The 19,388-nt window shown below is 49.4% G+C and overlaps 1 protein-coding gene across 1 annotated transcript in view; it reads right to left on the minus strand.

The window, feature by feature from the left end:
* TENM4 (teneurin transmembrane protein 4) overlaps positions 1-19,388 on the minus strand; it is a 2,614,938-nt gene that overhangs the window by 361,983 nt on the left and 2,233,567 nt on the right. Inside the window, exons 13-14 of the mRNA XM_064492755.1 lie at positions 11,469-11,756; positions 6,834-7,115 (exon numbers count right to left, since the gene is read on the minus strand). Of these exons, the coding sequence (XP_064348825.1) occupies positions 6,834-7,115; positions 11,469-11,756 (570 nt within the window). The remainder of the gene's footprint in view (positions 1-6,833; positions 7,116-11,468; positions 11,757-19,388) is intronic.

Genomic DNA, 19,388 nt, shown 5'->3' on the forward strand with positions numbered 1-19,388 from the left:
AGTGCTATAGGACCCTGCTGCTGGGCTGAAGGAGCTGTGAGGTGGGGAGAAGGGTCAGAAGTGAGCCCCATTTTGGTCACAGAACCGAAGAACACTGAGGTCTTCCTTACTGCTAATGGGGCCCTAGGGTGGGGCAGGGAAGGGCAGGGAAGGGCAGCTCGGTCCCCTCACCAGGTACAGAGCCCACCCTCACCACCTCCATGCCTCCTCCTGGCCTGAGCCCCCATGCTTTTTCCAGGTTACCGCAGTAGCCTCCTACTTCAACATAGCCCACTAGTGCGCAACACTGCCTCCAGAACCATCCTGTCCAAGTATTAGTCAGACCCAGTCACTCCGCAGCTCAGAGCCTCCGGGGGCTTTCCATGCAATGGCCTGCTCCATGCCCCCTCTGACCTCCCCACTCCAGCCACCTGGCCTCTTGATGCTTTGAAACAAGCCAGACACTCTCCTGCCTCAGGGCCCTGGTACCTGCCCCTTCTTCCGCCAGGATGGCTCTTCTTCCAGAAATCCTCACAGCCAGCACCCTCACCCATCTCATGTGCCGTCCTCTCAGTGACACCTCCTCTGGCCACTATATTTAGAACTGCAAGCCCTCCCCCACCCAGCACTCCCTGCCCCTCTCCATAACACTTACCATCTTGAAACATCCTATATAATTTAGTTTTTAACTTATCATCAGTCTCCCCATTGAGGAGTGGGCAGTTTTGTCTGTTTTGATCATGCTGGAATCCCAATACCTGAAACAGTAGGTGCTAACAAATCATTGTTAAATTATAGGGAATTCACCTGTCTATCCTTCCCTCCCAGCACATTCTGCCCCCATGTTCCCACTCACACACCTATGTCCCAGCCTCATGGGCCATACCTGACATTGTCCACCTCCATGCCTTCATCCACCCAGAATGCCCTTTCTTCCCCTTCCTGACCTGTTAAAGTCCCTCCCATCCCTCAAAGCCCAGGGACCAGCACTTCTTCCATAAACCCATCTCAGATTCCTACTGCTTGAAATTTTTCTCTTAAAACTTTGCAATACCTACATTAAATGTCTTTTCTCTGGCACGTCACAATTAGAGGGTGGCCTGGTATGATCTCTAGGTTCTGATTAGCTCTACCAGACTATGGATTCAATTTCTTTTCTGGCAGTTTCTGACACTGACAAAGAAGTTTATATTCTGGATACAGCTAGAATCATCTCCCAGATGGTATATATTTTATTAGTGTTGAGCTAATAAAAACATGTTTCTATAAAACAGAACAAACTGGAGAGTGCAGTGGTCAAGAAAGGAAATGGACAGTGGAGCAGGGCAGATTGAGATTCAAATCCTGGCTCTGCCACTTGTTAGATGTGCCACATTCAGCAAGTCACCTAACCTCTCTGAATCTTAGTTTTGTTTTTTTTCCCTTCATTCTTTTTTTGATGTTTTAAATTTTATTTTTTATTTTTATTATTTTAGGGGGTGGTAATCAGGTTTGAATCTTAGTTTTCTTGACTAAGAAGTGGGGAAAGGTTAAGAATCAATGGGCTTGTTGTCTCCAAGATTCTAAGCTCCCAGATTCTCAGATGCTCTGACTCTACCAGACCCTTCTCAAACCTTTTTGGGACTAGAAGGCTTACAGTCCTCCTTACATGACTAACTCTGTCCAGTAAGTGTCTAATTCCCTGAAAACACTGGGCACTTTTGCATTCTGGGAGGGAGTATGGGCTTGCTCACAGGGCAACAAGGATAGTCAAATATACGGGTGTAATCCCCATTCTAGCTGAAGGAACCCAGCTCCTGGTCCTAGAAAATGGAGCCTGGTGCCCAATGACTCGGCAGCTGCAGAACTCTGACTGCTTAGGGAATTCATGACAGTTTAAAACTCTGTAAGAATAGCTAAGTCTCATGAGCATGTGGCCAGGGAGGGTAGAGGATAAACGGAGTTAAATTGGTAATGAACTTCTTTCTCACTGTGCTTGGAGATGCTCACCTAATCTACTGACTCTCAGTAAGCAATTTGGCTGCCTAATTAGGTTAACTAGTAATTTCCCTTTTGACACCCAGGCTGCTTGATAATTTGGGGGTAACTGTGATTCTGTTTCAGTGTTTCTTTTCTAACTGAATTTCTCAATTTGCCTCTGGGACTAAAGCTGGGAGAAAATTCTCACTATTCCCCAGACCCACCATGCCTTTTCATGCCCCCAAGCCTGGTCTCCGGCAATTGCCTCCGCGGGGATGCCTTTCTCAGATCCCTGGGGCTCAGCGCCATCCCCACTGGCCTTCAAGCCCAGGTGCCTAGTGAGCAGAAAGAAGGAATGAGCCTTTGTACCCTAAGGGCAAAATGAATGGCTCCTTTTACTGTCATCTCACAGCTCTTTAAACAATTAATATTAATAGCTAGCATGAATTAAGGATCAACACCGCTTGGCAAATGTTATATAGTACAGGCTTCCGGCCACACTTCAAGGAAGAAAGAGGACATACTGTCTTTGTACTTTGTTACTATTGTGGTAAAACATACAGAACCCTTTTAACCATTTTTAAGTGTACAATGTGGCAGCATTAAGTCCATGCATGTTGTTATGCAACCATCACCACCATCCATCTCCAGAACATCTGCATCATCCCAAACTGAAACTCGATACCCATTAAACACTAACTCCCCATTTCCCCCCTCCCAGCCTCAGTGATCACTGGCACATCATTTTAGAAAAGAGGAAAATGTAGCACAGGACCTAAGGGGGCTTGCTTGAGGTTTCAGAGCTGGGACACGACACAGACAGGATTTGAGACCAAGTCTCCTGGTTAGACTTTGGAACCACCTCCTTCCACCCCACTGCATTGCCAGCTACACCTCTGCTACAGGCAGGGCCGCAAAGCTGTCACAGCTCCCCTCTCCAGCTATTCATCTAGATGCTGGATTCTAGAACAATGCCTGCCTGGCACACCGAGGGAGTTCGGCATAGCTATAGAACAAACCACAGAGGGAATCTACTGAAGAGATACTGTGTCAACCTGAATGGAGCCCAAATTGCAACCTCTGCTTTCTAAAAAGCATTTATCAGATGCCAACTGTGTGCCTGGCGTGAGGCCAGCTCCTCCTTGCTGTGGCCCCATCGGCAGGAGAGGCCTGAGGCCTGGCTCCGCCTGATGGCCCTGAGGGGTAAGATTTGTGTTTACATTACCCAGTCAATCCTGTATTTATTTTGAATATTAAGCAGTGACATAAAAGCTGCTGACATTAACCTTCAGGGGCAGAAATTGGCTTTAATGGACCTCATAAAAGTTATTATTGATGGCAGCTACGTGCAACATCACCACGACCTCAGCAAAAGCCTCCACCACTATCAATACTGTTGACAATTACTATTGAGTAATGCAAGGCTGGGCGTGCAGGCAGAGTCAATGCTCTTGCGGCTGGAAGCTGCCAGGGGTCATGTCTTTCCGTTCTCAACTGAGAGTCCAACACTCTTGCTGGCTCAAACGGAGGTGGGCAGAGAGCTCAGACTATAGCATCGGAAAGAACTGAGTTCAAATCCAAGCTTTGATGACCTGCTGAATGACTGGTTGTACAGTCTCTGGAAAGTCAGTTGACCTTTTGGGAGCCTCAGTTTTCCCATCTGGGAAATGGGAATGCCAGGGCGTTGTCATGATGATTAAAGGCAATGGTGCATATGCAGTGACTTGATGCATGGGCAGGCCCTCGCCATGGCCTCCCTCTACTGAAAAGTGGCAGCAATGCACTGGCTTACATGCCCAGTGGGGTCCAGCCCTGTCTTAATGGTCAGATCTGAGTTCTCATCAGAGAAAAAGGAGAGAGCTGGGGCCAGGAGGATGAATACAAGAGAAAGAGAGGAGGGCAGGGGAGAAAGACATGAGAGTAGGAGGAGCAGGAGGAAGGGAGGGAGAGCCAGAGAGAAGGAGACGGCTGTGTAGAGCCTGGTTCCCTCTCAGCTAGACACACAGCCCCGGTACCCGTCACCTCGCTGAGCCCCAGTCCTCAGTTGTACGTTGAGGTTGACAAGAGAGCTGTCAATCTCCGCAGTGGATAAAGGGGAGCCATTCTTATGGCACATTCACTGTCAGTATGGTACTGTTGTTATTTAGAGCCAAGTCTAACAAAGTGGTTAATATAACTTCCCAACTGGGAGCAAGCGGACAGGTGCAGGAGCACCCATGGGAAGTCTAGGGTGGGAAGTCCAGGCCTGGAAGGTATGACTTGTTAGACCCACCTGCTCACCTCCTTTGCCTGCCCATCTTCCCTGAGCACAGTGAGGCTTAGACTGCCGTGGCCATGGTGGAGATGGACGATCAGAAGGAGAGGGTGGTGTGGCCAGGGAAGCAGGCAGCCATCTCCCTGTCCCTGTTATCAAAGGCTAAAGCTCTCCAGGCTCGTTGACTGTGTCATTATCATCCAACAAAGGCTTAATTCAGCTGTAATTCAGCTCTCAGAGAATATACAATAATGTGGGCGGTATGCGCCTCACTCTGTCATGACTTTATGGAAAAATGATTATTTGTCACCATGGCGAGAAGCCTTCAAACGAACAAGCAACCCAAGTGCTTTGCTGCAGAGGAAATTCACTATGACTCAGGCTACAAGAGTCAAGATTTTAGAGTTATACAGGCCTGAGTTCAAATCTCATCTTGCTAGCAGTGTGACCTATGCAGGTTTCTTAACCTCTCTGGGCTACGGAGATGGGGATAATAAAAACCTACCTCAAGGAGTTGTAGAGGGAGTAAATGAGATCATACAACCAAAGCACTTAGCATTGTGCTTGGGGGTCTAATAATCAGCAGCAGGTATTAACTATTATTATTGTTATTATCATTTTCCTCTTGTGCAAATGTAAGGACACAGAATCACAGAATCCTAGATCTAGAAGGGCTTGCAGATGATTCTACTCACTTATTCCCCGAAAGTGTTCATTGGAACACTACCACCACCAGACACTTGGGGAATGCAGCATATAAATCCTCCTTGTTAACTGCATGGATATTAGCATATTAAAGGCTCTGACAAGTCCTGCAGTAAGGAAACTGGTGTAAATTCCTTTAACTCAGTGTTTCCTACATTATTTGACCACAGAGCACTCACCTCCCTTTCCCCTCCTTCGATCCAAGTATTAAGATTCTCAGAATACAGGGAATGCTGATTTCATTTTAACTACTGATTTTATAGATGGGACAACTGAGGTCCAGAGAAAGGATCTAGCTTATCCAATGCACCTGCCAGGTCAGTGATGGAACTGAGGTTTCCTGCCCCCTAGTCAGACACCATTTTCTCCATACAGGCCTTGCACATCAAATTCAGTGTGGTGGGGAGGAGAGAGGAGGGGTTCCAGCTGGGCTTGGGTCTAGGTGGGAAGGTGGGTGAGGGAGTGTAGATGGCCCTACCGCAGAGAGGGGAACTCCTTCAGATGGTGAAGTCACGGACCCTTCCCAGGGCTGGTGTCAGGGGAGGGTGACACTGCCAAGCTGGTATCTGGGACCTGCTGCTCCATACCCCTCAAACAGGTGCGAGGGTCCCTAGGGAAAACTCCGAGTTCTCCAGCAGCAGCGATGGAATGAATATCTGCAATTGTGCTGCACCTGATTCTTTTAGGTGATACATTTCTCCACCTGACCCCTGACCTTACCAAGTCTCCTGCCTGATCCCAAATCTGGGACTGTGTCATGCATAACCCACTGGAGCATCCTTTTTAGAGACTAACCCACCTAAGCCTTCACCTCAGACCAGTGTCTCCCTGCCCACCCCAACTCCTCCCACACCTGGGCAGGAATCACAGGATCCTGCATTTAGAGCTGGAGACCAGTAGGGAGCACTGGTGCTGGCTTGGTTCTTCCAGTTCTCATGCAGATTGCCCTCCTCCACTCCCTTCCCACCTTTGGGAAGCTCAGAAGCACCAGCAGACCCCCTCACTGGACCTGAGAAGTAAAGCCCTCTCCCAGGCAAGGAGGCTGTCCTGTTCTCTGCCACCCTCCCTAAGCCTTTGCTGCCAGACTCCAGCAGGGTCCTCCTCCTCTATGTGAACTTCATCCACAAAGCTGCCCAGAGACTGGCGGGGCACAAGACACCACCAAAAGGGAGATGCCCTCAGCGGCCCGCTGCAGGGCTGTGTCTAACTCAGAGCCCCTCAGAGGTCTGCCAATGAGGTCCAAGAGTAAGGAGGAACATTCTGAAACCCAGCTCCTTTCCTTCCCCATAAAAAGGAGGTATGTGAACACGTTGCCATCTTTTTCTTCCATAGCATTTCTCCGGCCTTGGAAGAGGGGGCTACAGAGATGACAGTGGAATAGAGTCCAGAGCCGGCACTTCCCCAAATCTGCACATGACATCTTGGGAAAGCTGGAGTAAAACCCATGAGTTTTAAGTTACTCCAACATGATGATTTTTGTGTAAAAGCTATCCTCTGATCGGCATAAGGTCCTGGTGGCGGGGGCAGCACCATGGCGAGTAGCCAGGGTGGTTGGTCACGTGCGGGCTAGAGGGCTGTGTGAGCAGGGCTCTGGAGGACCAGGCATTGCTGACGCCACAGAGGACAAGCTGTGGGGGATGGGCAACCCCTGGCCCCTCTGCTTTTCTGGACACAGGCACCTTGTCAGCAGTAACCCTGCCCCTTAGGCATGCTCTAATCTGGAAGGAAAGGGCAGAGACCCAATCTCTGGTCTGTCATCAATGGCCAGTATTTCATGCGACTGTGCAAGAGGCTCTGCCTTTTGACCACTAAGAGCAAAGCAATTTTCCAGCGACTTCACCAGAGCTCCAAGTGATGGAGCAGAGGATCAATGTTGTAATTAAAACCCCAGCCCCACGAACCCCAGTACCCAGCATGGGCCAAGCGGGCCACTCACCAGTCTCTGTGTTCTCGTGCTCCGTATCGGTGAGTGTGAGGTTGGAGTTGGCCCGGCTGGACAGGCAGGAGCTGCGTCCCGACCGCGTGCTGCGGCCCCACAGCCGCACAGGGTGCTCGGGGGACAGCACAGTGTCGGCCTCCAGGTCGGCCTCCAGGTCGGCCTCGGAGCTGGCCCCCATGGAGTAGCCGCAGTGGGGGAGGCCTATGTCTGTCCGGTACAGGGTTCCGTGAGGGGGTGTCACCTCCCCCAGCCCCAGCTCACGCAGGGTGAAGTTGGCACCTGGGAGGAAAGGCAGGGGAGTTGGATTAGGGTGCTGGCGGGTGGTCTCCCCACCAGAAGCTTGACCCCTACCCCGGGACTCATTCTTGTCCTTGGAGCTCGCTGTGGTATTCCATGTCCGGGCCTTCCCTCTGTGCCCTCCCCATCAGCCCAAACCCTCCACACCCATTATAGAAGGCCCAGTGCAAAGGGCACCTCCTCTGGGAAGTCTCCCCTAATCCTACACCTTGTGCAGAAGTCACTGCTTCTTCCTCTGAGCTCGCTCTGAGAGTTCCCAGCCCTGCTCATCCTGCAGAGCCGAACCACTGAAGGGCCTGGCTCCTCTGCTGTAGATGGTCCCACAGGGTCAGGGACCACATCCTGCTCATTCTGAAATCCCTGTGACTAAAACTCAAGCCAGAACCCAGCACGAGCTCAATACAGATCTGCTAAATTGGATGGAAGGCTTCAGGTCTCCTCTTCCAGTCCAGGGAGGGCCAGCCAGCAAGGAGCACTCCCAAGCAGCGCAGAAGCCTCGTCCATGAGATGTCAATGGCTCCCCAGCCAGGTCAGGAAAGCCTGGAGTAGTAAAGTGTAGAAGATAATCCCTGGCCCAGATCCTGAGCCTTGCCCAAGGAGGGAGGCTCCGCCTTCTGCTTGCTCATGCCAGGTGGGCTGTGACAGAAGTCAGCAGGCTCTGGAGTAACCCTGGGATCCAAGCACATAGCCAAGGGTAGGCTGCTGACAGGTCTCTCGAGGACCAGGGAAGGCCTAAGGCCAGGAAGACATGGATGAGGGGGGTTCCCTCAGGGATCAGTGTTTGAGGGACAAAGGGAATACTGACTTCCATGGGAAACACAGCCTTGATGTTGGTCCTGAATATTCATTCAGGGTCTATTTGGGGACAGCTTCTCCTCCTCCGAGTGTTTGGGGGGATGAGGAGTGGGCGGATGAAGACACTGAGGGTCACATTCCGGTTAACCCACTGTTCTGGGAGATGGACTTAGACCAGCACCAATCCAAGCTGTGCTGGGGCCTCAACTGATGTACAGCAATGAGCAGGGCGCGGAGCTTGACCTTACAGAGCTCACGGTCTAGTGGGGGAGACACAACCCAAACCATGATTAGGGGTGAAAGTCCAAAGTGGGAGGAACCCAGAGAGTGTTCTGGGAGCACACAGGCAGAGGGTGGGGTGTCTGGGTGGGAGCTCAGAGGAGAGGCTTTCGGATGAGAGTAAGTGCAAAGGGTGGAGTAGGGGGAGAGAAGAGGTGGATGCCTGAGCTTTGAAGGATCCTACAAGCAGGGCCAGGACATAGGAAAGGGAGAAGGAACCGGCAGCCAGGTAGGAGGAGACCAGCAGAGATGGGCTCCTCTCACCATCGTGTGCATTACTATTACCAGTAACCCCTGTGCTCCCCGAGGGTCCTAGTCAGCTCTGTGTCCAGCACCCATCCTGCCTGGCACAGAGTAGGTGCTCAGTGAAAGCTGGTTAAATAATTGCACACACACACTCTGGTTGCACTCTGGGAGAAGGGGAAAGGGATAGGGAAGGTGAGGGGAGAAACCAGCTGGGACACCTGCTGAAGGGAAAGCTGTGAGGCTGGCAGCAGGGGGAGGGGTGGTTCATGCTGGCACAGCCTTGGCTTGAGGTTAAAGGTATGAAATCGGTCCACAGTGGCTGGCAAATAACTGATGCCCGGTCTCCCCATCAAGTGTCCCCAGCCTGGGCTCTGCCTTTTCCAGCCCCTTCCTTATAAACACCACCTACCTAGTTACTTAACGGTTAATGGTTAACATCAGCAGGCTGCACAGCAGGGGCTTCTGGGCTCAAGCTCCTAGCTAAGCCAACATTCTCATTGGCCAGAGCCAGTTAAATATTTTCAGTATCACCCCTAAATGCCATGCTTTAGTCTGCTCTCCTCTTTTGCTCTCCTCCTAAGTAGAAGAAAACTCCCAATTGGAGCCTCAATCCCCCGGTCAGCTTCCTACCCTTCCCGCACACCACACTCCCTGGCTGCCCCATCTGATGCCCTCTGGTCTTTGCCCACCCTTGTCCTGTCCCCCTCCCTTCTCTGCCACCATTCCCCCTGCCTCAGCCCACCTCCCTGCTCCTCGGGGCTGGCCCTCTCAAGGGAGGCCAGTCACATGTTATGAAGAATGACTGCTACATGAAGTGAAAAATCAAATTCATTTGCAATAAACAGCCAGGGCTGCATTGATTTCCATACAGTTTGCCCTGCATATCCTCTGAAGCAGCCAGACTCAGCATCAGTATGAGTGAGCTGAGACAGCCCAGAACTGGACAGATGCAAGGTGAGGGCTGCTGCTAAGGGCTCAGGGATCCTGTCCAGCCAGCCCAGTCCCTATGATATGTGAGTTTAGAAGACTTATTTCATCAAATGTGAGAAGTTCTTGTGATCTGTTTGCTTTAAGTCCCTTTGGCCTCTTTCTGGAGAAGCCTGGATCACGTGTTGACACTTTAATTCGTTCAACATCTACCTGTGCAACCTTAGGTGGGTGACATCTCCCAGGCCTCAGTGTTCTTGTCTTTAAAATGGGATGATAATTGATGACCTGCTGCTTCACAGGATTTCTGATGCTCCAGGGAGGTAATGAGGAGAGAACTTTGTAAACTCAATACTCAAGCCTCCCTGTGAGCTGAGAATGTTTCCTGTTTGTTATTTATGAAGATAAGAGGGGCTCCTTCTGGAATCCCATGTGCTAGGGTGGAATGTGGGCCAAGCTGGGCTTGGCAGGGCTCTCTGAGCTCTAACAAGCATGGGGAGGACAGAGCTGGAGGAAGGCTCTGACACCATTTGTCCTTTCCCTTCACTGAGGCCCAGAGGTGACAATTAGTAGCAGGCAGCATTTATGAAGCGACTGCTCCATGCAAGTGTCAAGCACTCTACTTACGGTCCTTATCAATCCTCCCTCCCCACCCTACAATGAGGAGCATCACTGTTATCCCATTGCCCAGGTGAAGACACTGAAGGGAATAAAAATGGCAGAGCTAGAATTCAAATCCAGAGCTGTCTCATGCCAGAATCAGCTGTTAATCATGAAATGGGACACAGCTGAAGATCCTTTTTCTTTAAAGCACAAGAGGCAGCCTAGCTAACAAGTCAGCTTTCACGTGGATCCAGGCCTGTGGGTGAGGCCAGGTAGGCTTCAGGGTATTTGGGGGCATGTCTGTGACCAGCTCCTCCTCCCTCTGTGATCTTGTGTGAATGAATTGTTGGGGCTGTTGTGAGGAGGAAATAACAATGCCAAAACGTATATAAATTACACAGCACAACACCCAGCTAGCCCTTTCTGTGGAAGGGAAGAGGGCCAGGCATGATTAGGATGGGGTGCACGAACTGTCAGAGGCTTGTAGTGACCCGCCAGACACTGAAGAGGGCTTAAAGCTCTGCAGGCAGTAAAACAAGAATTACTGAGGCACCAGGGCAAGGAACATACACTGCAGCAGGTGTGGGAATAATGAGCAGTCCAGCAGGGCTGGAGCATGGGTGATGGGGTGTGGAGAAGCAGAGGATAAAACAGTCCAGGGAGAAACTGATTTGGGGAAAGCCCTCTCAGGTCAGTTTAAGGAGCTAATGTGAAGGGCAATGCAGTCATTCCAAACTTCACGTTAGCTGCAGTGCAGAGAATGGCCCAGAGGGGCAGCACTGAGTAAAGACGGGTTGTAGTCAACCCTCCCAGAGATGATGGTGGCCTGAATCTGGACAGTGGCAGAGGGAACAGAGAAGAGGGACGGATGTGAAAGCTATTCTGGTGTAGAATGGATAGACTTTAGTGACTTCTGTGTGTGGAGTGAAAGTGAGGGAATGAGGCACCAGGATATCCCCACATTACTAAACGTTTAGGTCTATCTCAGGCGCATCTACCTCTCAAGGTCAGGACAGCGCTCGACACAAGGAAGGTGCTAAGATGTGTTTGTTGAATGAATAAATGCAGAAACAAATAACAAAACTAATAGCTAAGACTTACTCAGCATTTGGCGTCGTCACACTTACCGCTTTAGGTAACAAAGCGCAACAACAATTCAGCGCAGCAGCGACTACTCAGGGCCATCTAACAGGTGGGGACCGAGGCTCTGAGGAGAGCGAGTGCTGGCTCAGAACTCAACCCCAGGCAGTCTGACACGGAGCCCAGCTCCTAACCACCTCATTATGCCCACAAGGAAGGTGAGCACTGAAAAAAAAAAAAGAACTACTGGGCAGGCTTCGACCAGATAAAGGTGCCAAAGCAGCGGAGAGTTGGTGCTGACCCGGCGTTCTCCACGGGGGCTCGCCTGCCTGCTCGCCTGCGCGTGCGCCCAGGTGCACACCTGTGCGCATGCCTGCCCAAGCCCCGCCCCTGGCCCGCCCTCACCTGCGCGGCCGAACTCCTCGGCCTCCTGCGGCACCATGTCCTTCACGCGGCTGCCGTAGGCGAGGCGGGCGTCCTGGTCGTAAGCCTTGAGGGTCTCGCTGGAGCTGTAGGACTTCTGCGGGGCCTTGCCCTCCTCGCTGTCGGCGGATGAGCTGGTGTAGCGGCGCTCGGCGTCACGGCGCCGGGTCAGCGAGCGGTACGGCTTCCTCTCCTTCACGTCCATGGCCTCGGGCTCGCGCTCCTCCACATCCACGAACAGGGTCCTCGCCGCACTCAGGGCCGAGTGGTCTGGAGCCCAAGAAACCAAAGAAAGGGCGTGAGCTCCAGCCCCAGGAGGCAAAGGCAATCCTGGGTCCACCCCGGACCTCGATTCTCCCTGCAGTGCTGTGGACGAGGGTCCTCAGCCTCTGGAGGTGACGGTGCCGCCCTACCGTCACACAGCCAGGAGTGGCACGGGGAACTTGTACTCGGGGCTTGGAATGATGACTCCTTTCTCTTTCTGCTACGCCGCCTATCCACCGTGAAGATGCCCTCAGCCGCCCCTACTGCGATGGGTATCCAAGAAGCTGACCTACAAAGGCCAGAGGGCACTGGTTTTCCAGATCCCATTAGATGGGAATCACGTGTTTGTTTCCATCAAGCCCCCAGCTGGGACAGGGCCTGACCCAGAACCGGAGCTCCTTAAGAATTTGTAAAATGAATGACTATACTCAGGCACAGGGGTACACACTCCGCATATATTTTCTCATTAAATTGTCACATGTCACGAGATGTTAGTACTGTCTCCAACCTTTTTTGGAAATGAGCCAAGGTATAAATCACTAATACACACTATCACCACCAGATAATTAAATAATGACCTGCTTACCGTCTGTTTTCTTCCACTAATATGTATACACCATGAGAGCAGCAGCCTTACCTGCTCACTCCTGATCTACAGCACAGAAAGTAAAGTCAGGCGCCCCCAATACAGATTTGTTAAATTAGCCAGCCAACCAATCCCCATCTGACAGATAAGATAACTGAGGTTCCAAAACCTCCTTTAAGGTGATGGAGGTGGTTAAGTAACAAAGCCAGGATCTGAAGCCAGGTCTGTTTGGCTCTAAAACCTGAGTTTTTCCTGTTCTGTTATGCCCTGTTGAGTCCCTTCCCTCCCACTACACAAAATGTCCTTTCAGGGAGGCTGGCCCTGACTACCATGCCGAGCGGAGAACTCCCTCACCTCCAGACTAGTCCATCTCATCAGAGGTACCATCCATACCTCCTGCATATGTCTGAGGGTTGCTAGGGTGTCTAGTTGGTGGAAAGCTCCTATCTTCCTTTCTCCTCTTTTCCCTATCTTGGCCCTTTTGCCCTAGACTGACACTTTTTTTTTTAAGCTGACATGGCACCCTTTTTCTCCTTCCAAATGTCTTTCTTTGGCTCTAGGGTAGCAAACGTAGCCCTCTACAAAAGCCAGGAGGTCAGCAGAATATCCTGCACGAAGTGTGATGAGAGCTCTTACTTGAAATGTTCTACCTTCTCAGTTCTTTCATTGTTCCACTTTTCAGAGCAACATGGGTATACAAAACATTCTACTGCATCACTATCCTATTAGAGAAACAACAGAGCAAGATCTGTCATTAAGGAGTCTCAGTGCTCGGGGTGGTGCCTCTGACAGGGCAGTGAGTGTTCAGTGCCTGCCAACGCTGCCACATAGGAGTGAAGGAGGTCTTATGAATTTTTAAGACAAGCTAGAAATTTGGACTTGGATGTAAAATGAATGATTTAAAAATGTTATTCATTATTACATACAGGCCAAATTAAACACACTGATGGGTCAGTTTTGTTCTGAGGGCTAGCGGTTTCCGAGTTCTGCCTTTGATCATGGACATTAGAGGTATCAGTATCCCTTTGGCCTGAGGATGCTCTCTTCCCTCCCAAGCAAGGCCCCAAGGGCCCTCTCCAGGGCAGGTCTTAGCTAGGCACCTATGCAACCTGTCTGTCTTGTGAAAGACTTCTCCAGACCCACTCAAACAGGGCCATGTGTCCTAACCTACAAATCTGCATCACTTGCTTGGCAAAGGAATGTCTGAGGTTACCACTTGATGTCTCTGGGATTTATCATGGATCTGCTGTAGACTTCCCTCTACATAGTTCTCCATGATCTTCAAGAGTGCAAATACTTGTGACTTTACTGGTGCCTCAAAATAACCACGACGTATATAAGACAAGTAAGTTCACCCCCATTTTATACAGGGGGCACCAGTAACCCAGGGCCATCCTGTTTCTTCCCCAAGGCCATATGGTGAGCTAGTGGCAAAGCCAGCATTACTAGGCAGGCTACAGTGCCTTAGGGTGGTAATTAGAGCCAGTCAAGATGGATAAATGACATTTTGGGGGATTCAATTCTCAAAATACCCCTGGAAATTCATGCTGGGACAAGGGGTTTGACCTAGGATACACAGAAATGAAATCATCTTACTAGGGCCCCAACCCAGGGCCCTGAGCGCTGCCCTCTTGACGCTAGGCCTCCTGGCACTGACTGATAAGACATGGTCCTCTGAGTGCCTGAGGGACAGGACCACAGGGAAGACAGGTGATGAAAACTTCTACTCTAGGATCTGCAGAATCTTTTGTCTGAGCTTCATAATTTGAAAAACATCTTTCATTGTGATCTGATACACCCATTTATGTATGTGAGTGTGTTTATATGTGTGAAATGGAAACCAAAAATTCACAAAAGTTACTGCACAGTGAGCAATATGCTCAGATATTTCCTATTTCATTCTCTTTCATTTTTTAAAAAAAAGCCTGATTATAACTTCCTAAATTTATATCATGATCTAATACTGGCTTTTGACCCAAAGCACAGCTCAGTCTAATGTGGATGAGGATTTATGGGGATTGCTGCCTTGCCTCTGTGCCCTCCGGCCCTTCACCTCTGACCCATCCCTTCAAGTGACAGTAATGGTGATAATAATAACAAGCACTCAATTAATTTTAGCCATTTTAAAATTAATTAGTCACTAATAATTCATAATATTAATAGTCATATTAATAATAGCCAATATACTTTTGTTTTTAGTAGCTAATACTTACTGAGTGCTTACTTTTACTGTAATTATATGTGATAACATTTTAATCCTCACTTCACCCCCATGATATAGGTACTAGGATTCTCTGCACATTACAGATGAGAAGTTTGAGGTTAAGTATCCTGCCCAAGGTCACATAGTTCTTGAGTGATGGAGCCACAATTCTGACCCAGGCGATTGAACTCAGCACATGAATGTAACCCCTAGGTGGTGTTGCCTTTGTGGACTGAGCCAGATGAACTTCCTAAGCCCTGATCATGCCATTACCCTGTTTTTGTCCCTCTAGCAGTCCAGTGGAGCCTTTAGGATGAATTCTAGTTTCTTGGTCAAAACTAAAGGCTCTTTTCCATCTGGTCTGCTCACTGAGCCACTTTCCTGGCCATGAATTCTGAGGACTGTACACCTTTGTGCATGCTGTGCTGTTCCATCACAGAACCTCCACCTACCTAGATGGGCTATTTTCACATCTGCATCACCCTTTGACAGCAGTACCATGAGGGCATCTCCAGTGCTCATGAAATGTCTGCTGAGTAAATGAATGAATAAAACTACTTGGCAGCTACTTCATTCCTTCTTATCAATCTTAAGTAATATAAAATACAGGTAGTTAAATTTAGATCATGTGTACTAGGTACATGTAAGATTGAATTAAAGGCATTGCTTAGATGCACTTTTTTAAAATTTCAGAGGCAGCCTCAGTTTTAAGTATGTGTCCAATACTTAGAAGCTGTGTGACCTTGAGCAAGTTATTTAACCTCTCTGTGCTTCAGTTTCCTTATCTGTGAAACAGTACCAACCTTTAAGGTTGTTCTGAGGATGAAATGAATTAATATATGTCCCTGATACATTTGATCCCTGACGTATAATGAGTGCTCAATATTTATGAGCCATTATTATCATTTAAAAAAACCCCACATTTTATTTTTAAAAGGCATGCTTTCAAAGGCTCCAGCTAAGTGTCAGTTATAACTATAGAAGGGAACGTCCCCTCAGAAATGGATGTTAATAAATCTGAGACATATTTTGGCAGTTAAATTGGTGGATGACTATGTCTCTTATCAGTGTGTACCTGTTGACAGAAGACATGGGCTTCGAGGCAAAGGCTCAGTAATTACAAATTATTGACAACACAGTCCCCAAACTCATGGCTTCCCTATTACAAAGCGGCAGCAAGGAGAACATTTGCCTTGCTCTCAGTTCCTTTTTACTTTTTTCCATTTTCATCTTAATACAGCAATTCAGTAAATATTTACTTTTTTGAACAGATGGGAGATCGGTCATGGTTCACACTCAGATTGGCATTTAATCGAGAGAAAAAGAAGAGATTGGAATGAAAGAAGTGACGGTGAAAAGCTACTCTTGGAGCAAGGGTCTGCAGCACATTGATGCTGAGACCCTGCAGGGGTGGGAGCAATGCTGGGGAAGGGCACCAGCTCAGACCTGCGACCCCCACCCTGGATGGGGGACAGGAGCACCCCCACAGGCTCATGCTTACACACGTCAGTCCCTCCCTACCCTGCTGACCTCCAGGTTCCCCGCTGCCCTTGAAATCCGTTAGCCTGACCCTTCCTGACTCTGCCTCTGCTTCCTCACACTGCCCACAGAACAACCCGCCACCCCAGCCCACCTCTCCCAGACGCACACCCTCTGTTGCTTGCTGAAACTCTTCTTCAGGTGCCTCAAGACAGAGGGTGGTGATAGGAAGAGGGAGGACCATAAAACAACTGTTAATTGAATGCCAACTCATGCCGGGTGCTTCATGCATGTTATTTCTAATCCCTACAACAACTACACAGGTTAGATATTATCCTCTCATTTTATATTTTCTCTTATTTACTCCTATTTTACAGATGGGTTAACAGGCTCAAAGAGATTAAGCGATTTGCTCTAGATTACATGGCTTCTGAATGTCAGGGTCTAGATCTGAATCAGAAGAAAACATTTAAACCTGAAGAAAGGTACTGCACACCTAGTACCAGAGGTTAGTTCATTTGGTAAATAATTGCTAAGGCCCTCTTCTCTCCCAAGTGCTGTGAGAAATGCACACACGTAACACATAGTGTACGGGGCTCCCTTCTTCTCTCCCTGCCCCCATTTCCCACCCCCCTTCCCCCCGAAGCTGAGTTTCTACCCTGCTGTTCTAAGCCTTGTGTGCAGCTTTGGTGGAAAAGACTAAGTGAACTTCCTGCTCCTTGGAGCTTCTAGACAGTGGGTAGTCAGACAGAGAGAGAGGAAGGGGAAGGAAACCACAGTGGCCCCTAACCTAGGTCAGGTGGGCCAAAGATGGAGGGGCAATTAAGGGACCACTGCCCAGAGAAAGTGACATCTAAACCATGACCAAAGAATGTCAAGTAAAAGTGAGCAGGGCCAGATGGTTTTGAGGTAAGGAAAGAAAAGAAGCCTAGATCTGTGACTTACCTATTTTCTCTGACCTAAATAAATATATTTATTTCACAATCTGGTACACAGATAAGTCTACAAATGTCTAACTGAAAACAAAACTTCCAAAAACCAGTCCTAACCTTTCCTCAAGGATGGAATCTGATATTTTCTATTTTATTCTCTTTGACTAAAACAGAATTATGAACGGTGGCCAACCTACAGTTTGAGGAAGGCCGCTGTAGGTCACGGCTGGGATGAAAGTGGACAGGGCGCGGGAGGCTGGGGCGAGTCCAGAGTTCAGAGAGGGAAGCAGGTTGACAATCAGGCTTAAGAAGTGAGGAGTGAGCAGCCTGGTAGGAAAAATAAAACGGAATTTCCACGAACTACTGTAGCATAAGCAGACAGTAAAATGTAAACGTGCAGGTGGCAGAAAGCCGGGGTCTAGAGATCCTGGGGGAGCGTGTCCTCCACCTAGTTCTCCTGGGCCCTGATGCTTGGGGGGGCCAGGGGCTGGCTTGGAAGAAAGGCAAGGATGTGGGGCTTGGGGAGAGAAGAGGAGATGGGGGAAAGGCTTTTGGTGTTTGGGAGAAACTCAAGAAGCCGACTTGGGCGCTACGCCTGGGCTCCAGCAATACGTATGAGGCACAGGGGCCCGAAGCCTTCACAGGGAGACGCCATCAGACTACAGCCCTGCCCACGAACCTTCACCCCCGCTGAAGCCTCTGGGAAATGGGGGCTATTGCCTCCCTGGGTTTCCTCGCAAGCTCAGTAATGACCAGAGACGAACCAGGAAATGGACTGAATTCCTACTGGACTAAAGTTTATAAGTTTTCCTTAGCATAAGCACACGGTGATATTTTAAGGTTTTTTGTGTGTCAAAAGGGCTCATAAATAGTTCAGAGCTAAAATGTGTTCTGTAAAATATAAGTCCCGGGCAGTATCTATATATGTGTGTATATAAAGCCATCATAAATTTTTACTTTCCTTAATCCTTCAAATTTGCTCTTGCAAGTCCTTTGTTTTCAACTCCAGTGCGATGTGCAGGTGAATGCCGGGGAGAGAGGCACCTGGTCTGGGCCAGGCACTGTGCTGGGCTACATGCAAACCAGAGAGGCAGGTGCTGTTCTCCCCATGGTACAGATTTGGAAACTGAGGCTCAGAGTACCAAAGTGATGCTCAAGTTCACACAAAATGCCAAACCTGGAATTTGGTTTCTCTGTGCTCCCTGTGGTGCCCCCAGAGCACATTTCTCTGACCCTGTCATATTAGGGAACCCCTTGCCTTTTAAAACAGTGAGACAGTGATTATAATAATGGTGACTAAAGGCAAGGTCTTTACATGCATTACTTCATTTAACCCTCACCAGGCCCCCGAACCATTCTCATTTAAGAGATGAAAGAAACCGGGATTTAGAAAGGTTAAGTGCCTTGCCCAGAGGACCACAGCAAGGAAGGGGTAGAGCCAGGATTCCAACCTAGGTCTGTGTGACCCTTGGGCTCAAGCTTTTCATCGGAACTCATCCTGCTTCTCACACAGGTCACCTCTTACTCTAATTTGTTTAAATGTTCTATTTGTTCTTTCATATTGTGTTTTAAGAAGTATTAATTCTTCTGATGGCTCGAGTTAGCCTCTGACCAGGACGTTGACAGCTTTATCTCCACGTTTCCCCAAACAGAAAGCCAGCACTGTGGGCCAGGGAAAGTGGTGGAGAGTGACCCTATGGCCAGCCTAGCTTTAGGGACATCCCTAATCAGTGGCTGGCAGGCAGGGGACAGCTGGTGCCACTGCCCACAGAAGTCATGTTGCCCTTCTGTTGGAGGGTTTGTCACAGGTCAGGCATCAAAGGCTGGTGGTTAGTATAGACACCACTTTTCCGATCCCAGCAGGGAGAGCCCCCACCAGAGCAGCCCTGACCCCCCCCCCCAGGGCTGAGCACGCACAGAATAGGGGGCACAGTTGGCCCTCAACCAGCAGGAGGTGTCATGGAGGCTGTGGTGTCCAGATTCCTCCATCTGTAGTCTCCCTCTCCCAAAGCTACCTACCAGCCAGTGATTCCCTTTTACAAATGGTGGCATCTTAGAGTCAGACAATGTGGTATTTATTGTCTTAAGAGTGAAAGCACCATGAAAGGTCCACTGGTTCACATCCCATCGGTTGTTGGAACCTCTTTCGTCCCTCCCCACCAAGTGGTCCCTCTACCCCCAAAGCTGGGGACTTCACTACCTCCAGGGACAGCACTGGCTGTGAGACTGTGCTTCCTGACACAGAGCGGGATCTGCCTTCTTTTAGCCTCCTTCCACAGCCTCAGCTCTGCTCCCTGCGGTCTCAGGAAATAGTTCTAACAATTTACGTGGCAGTAGCCTTCCAGGCTGAAGACGGGACCAGTCTGTGTGTCCCTGAGTCTTCAGACTGAACATCTTTCTTTCGTATGAGTTTCAAGCCTTCACCTTCCCAGTGACCT

Source organism: Camelus dromedarius, chromosome 12, assembly GCF_036321535.1.
Source record: "Camelus dromedarius isolate mCamDro1 chromosome 12, mCamDro1.pat, whole genome shotgun sequence".
In the NCBI taxonomy this organism is placed as follows: Eukaryota; Metazoa; Chordata; class Mammalia; order Artiodactyla; family Camelidae; genus Camelus; species Camelus dromedarius.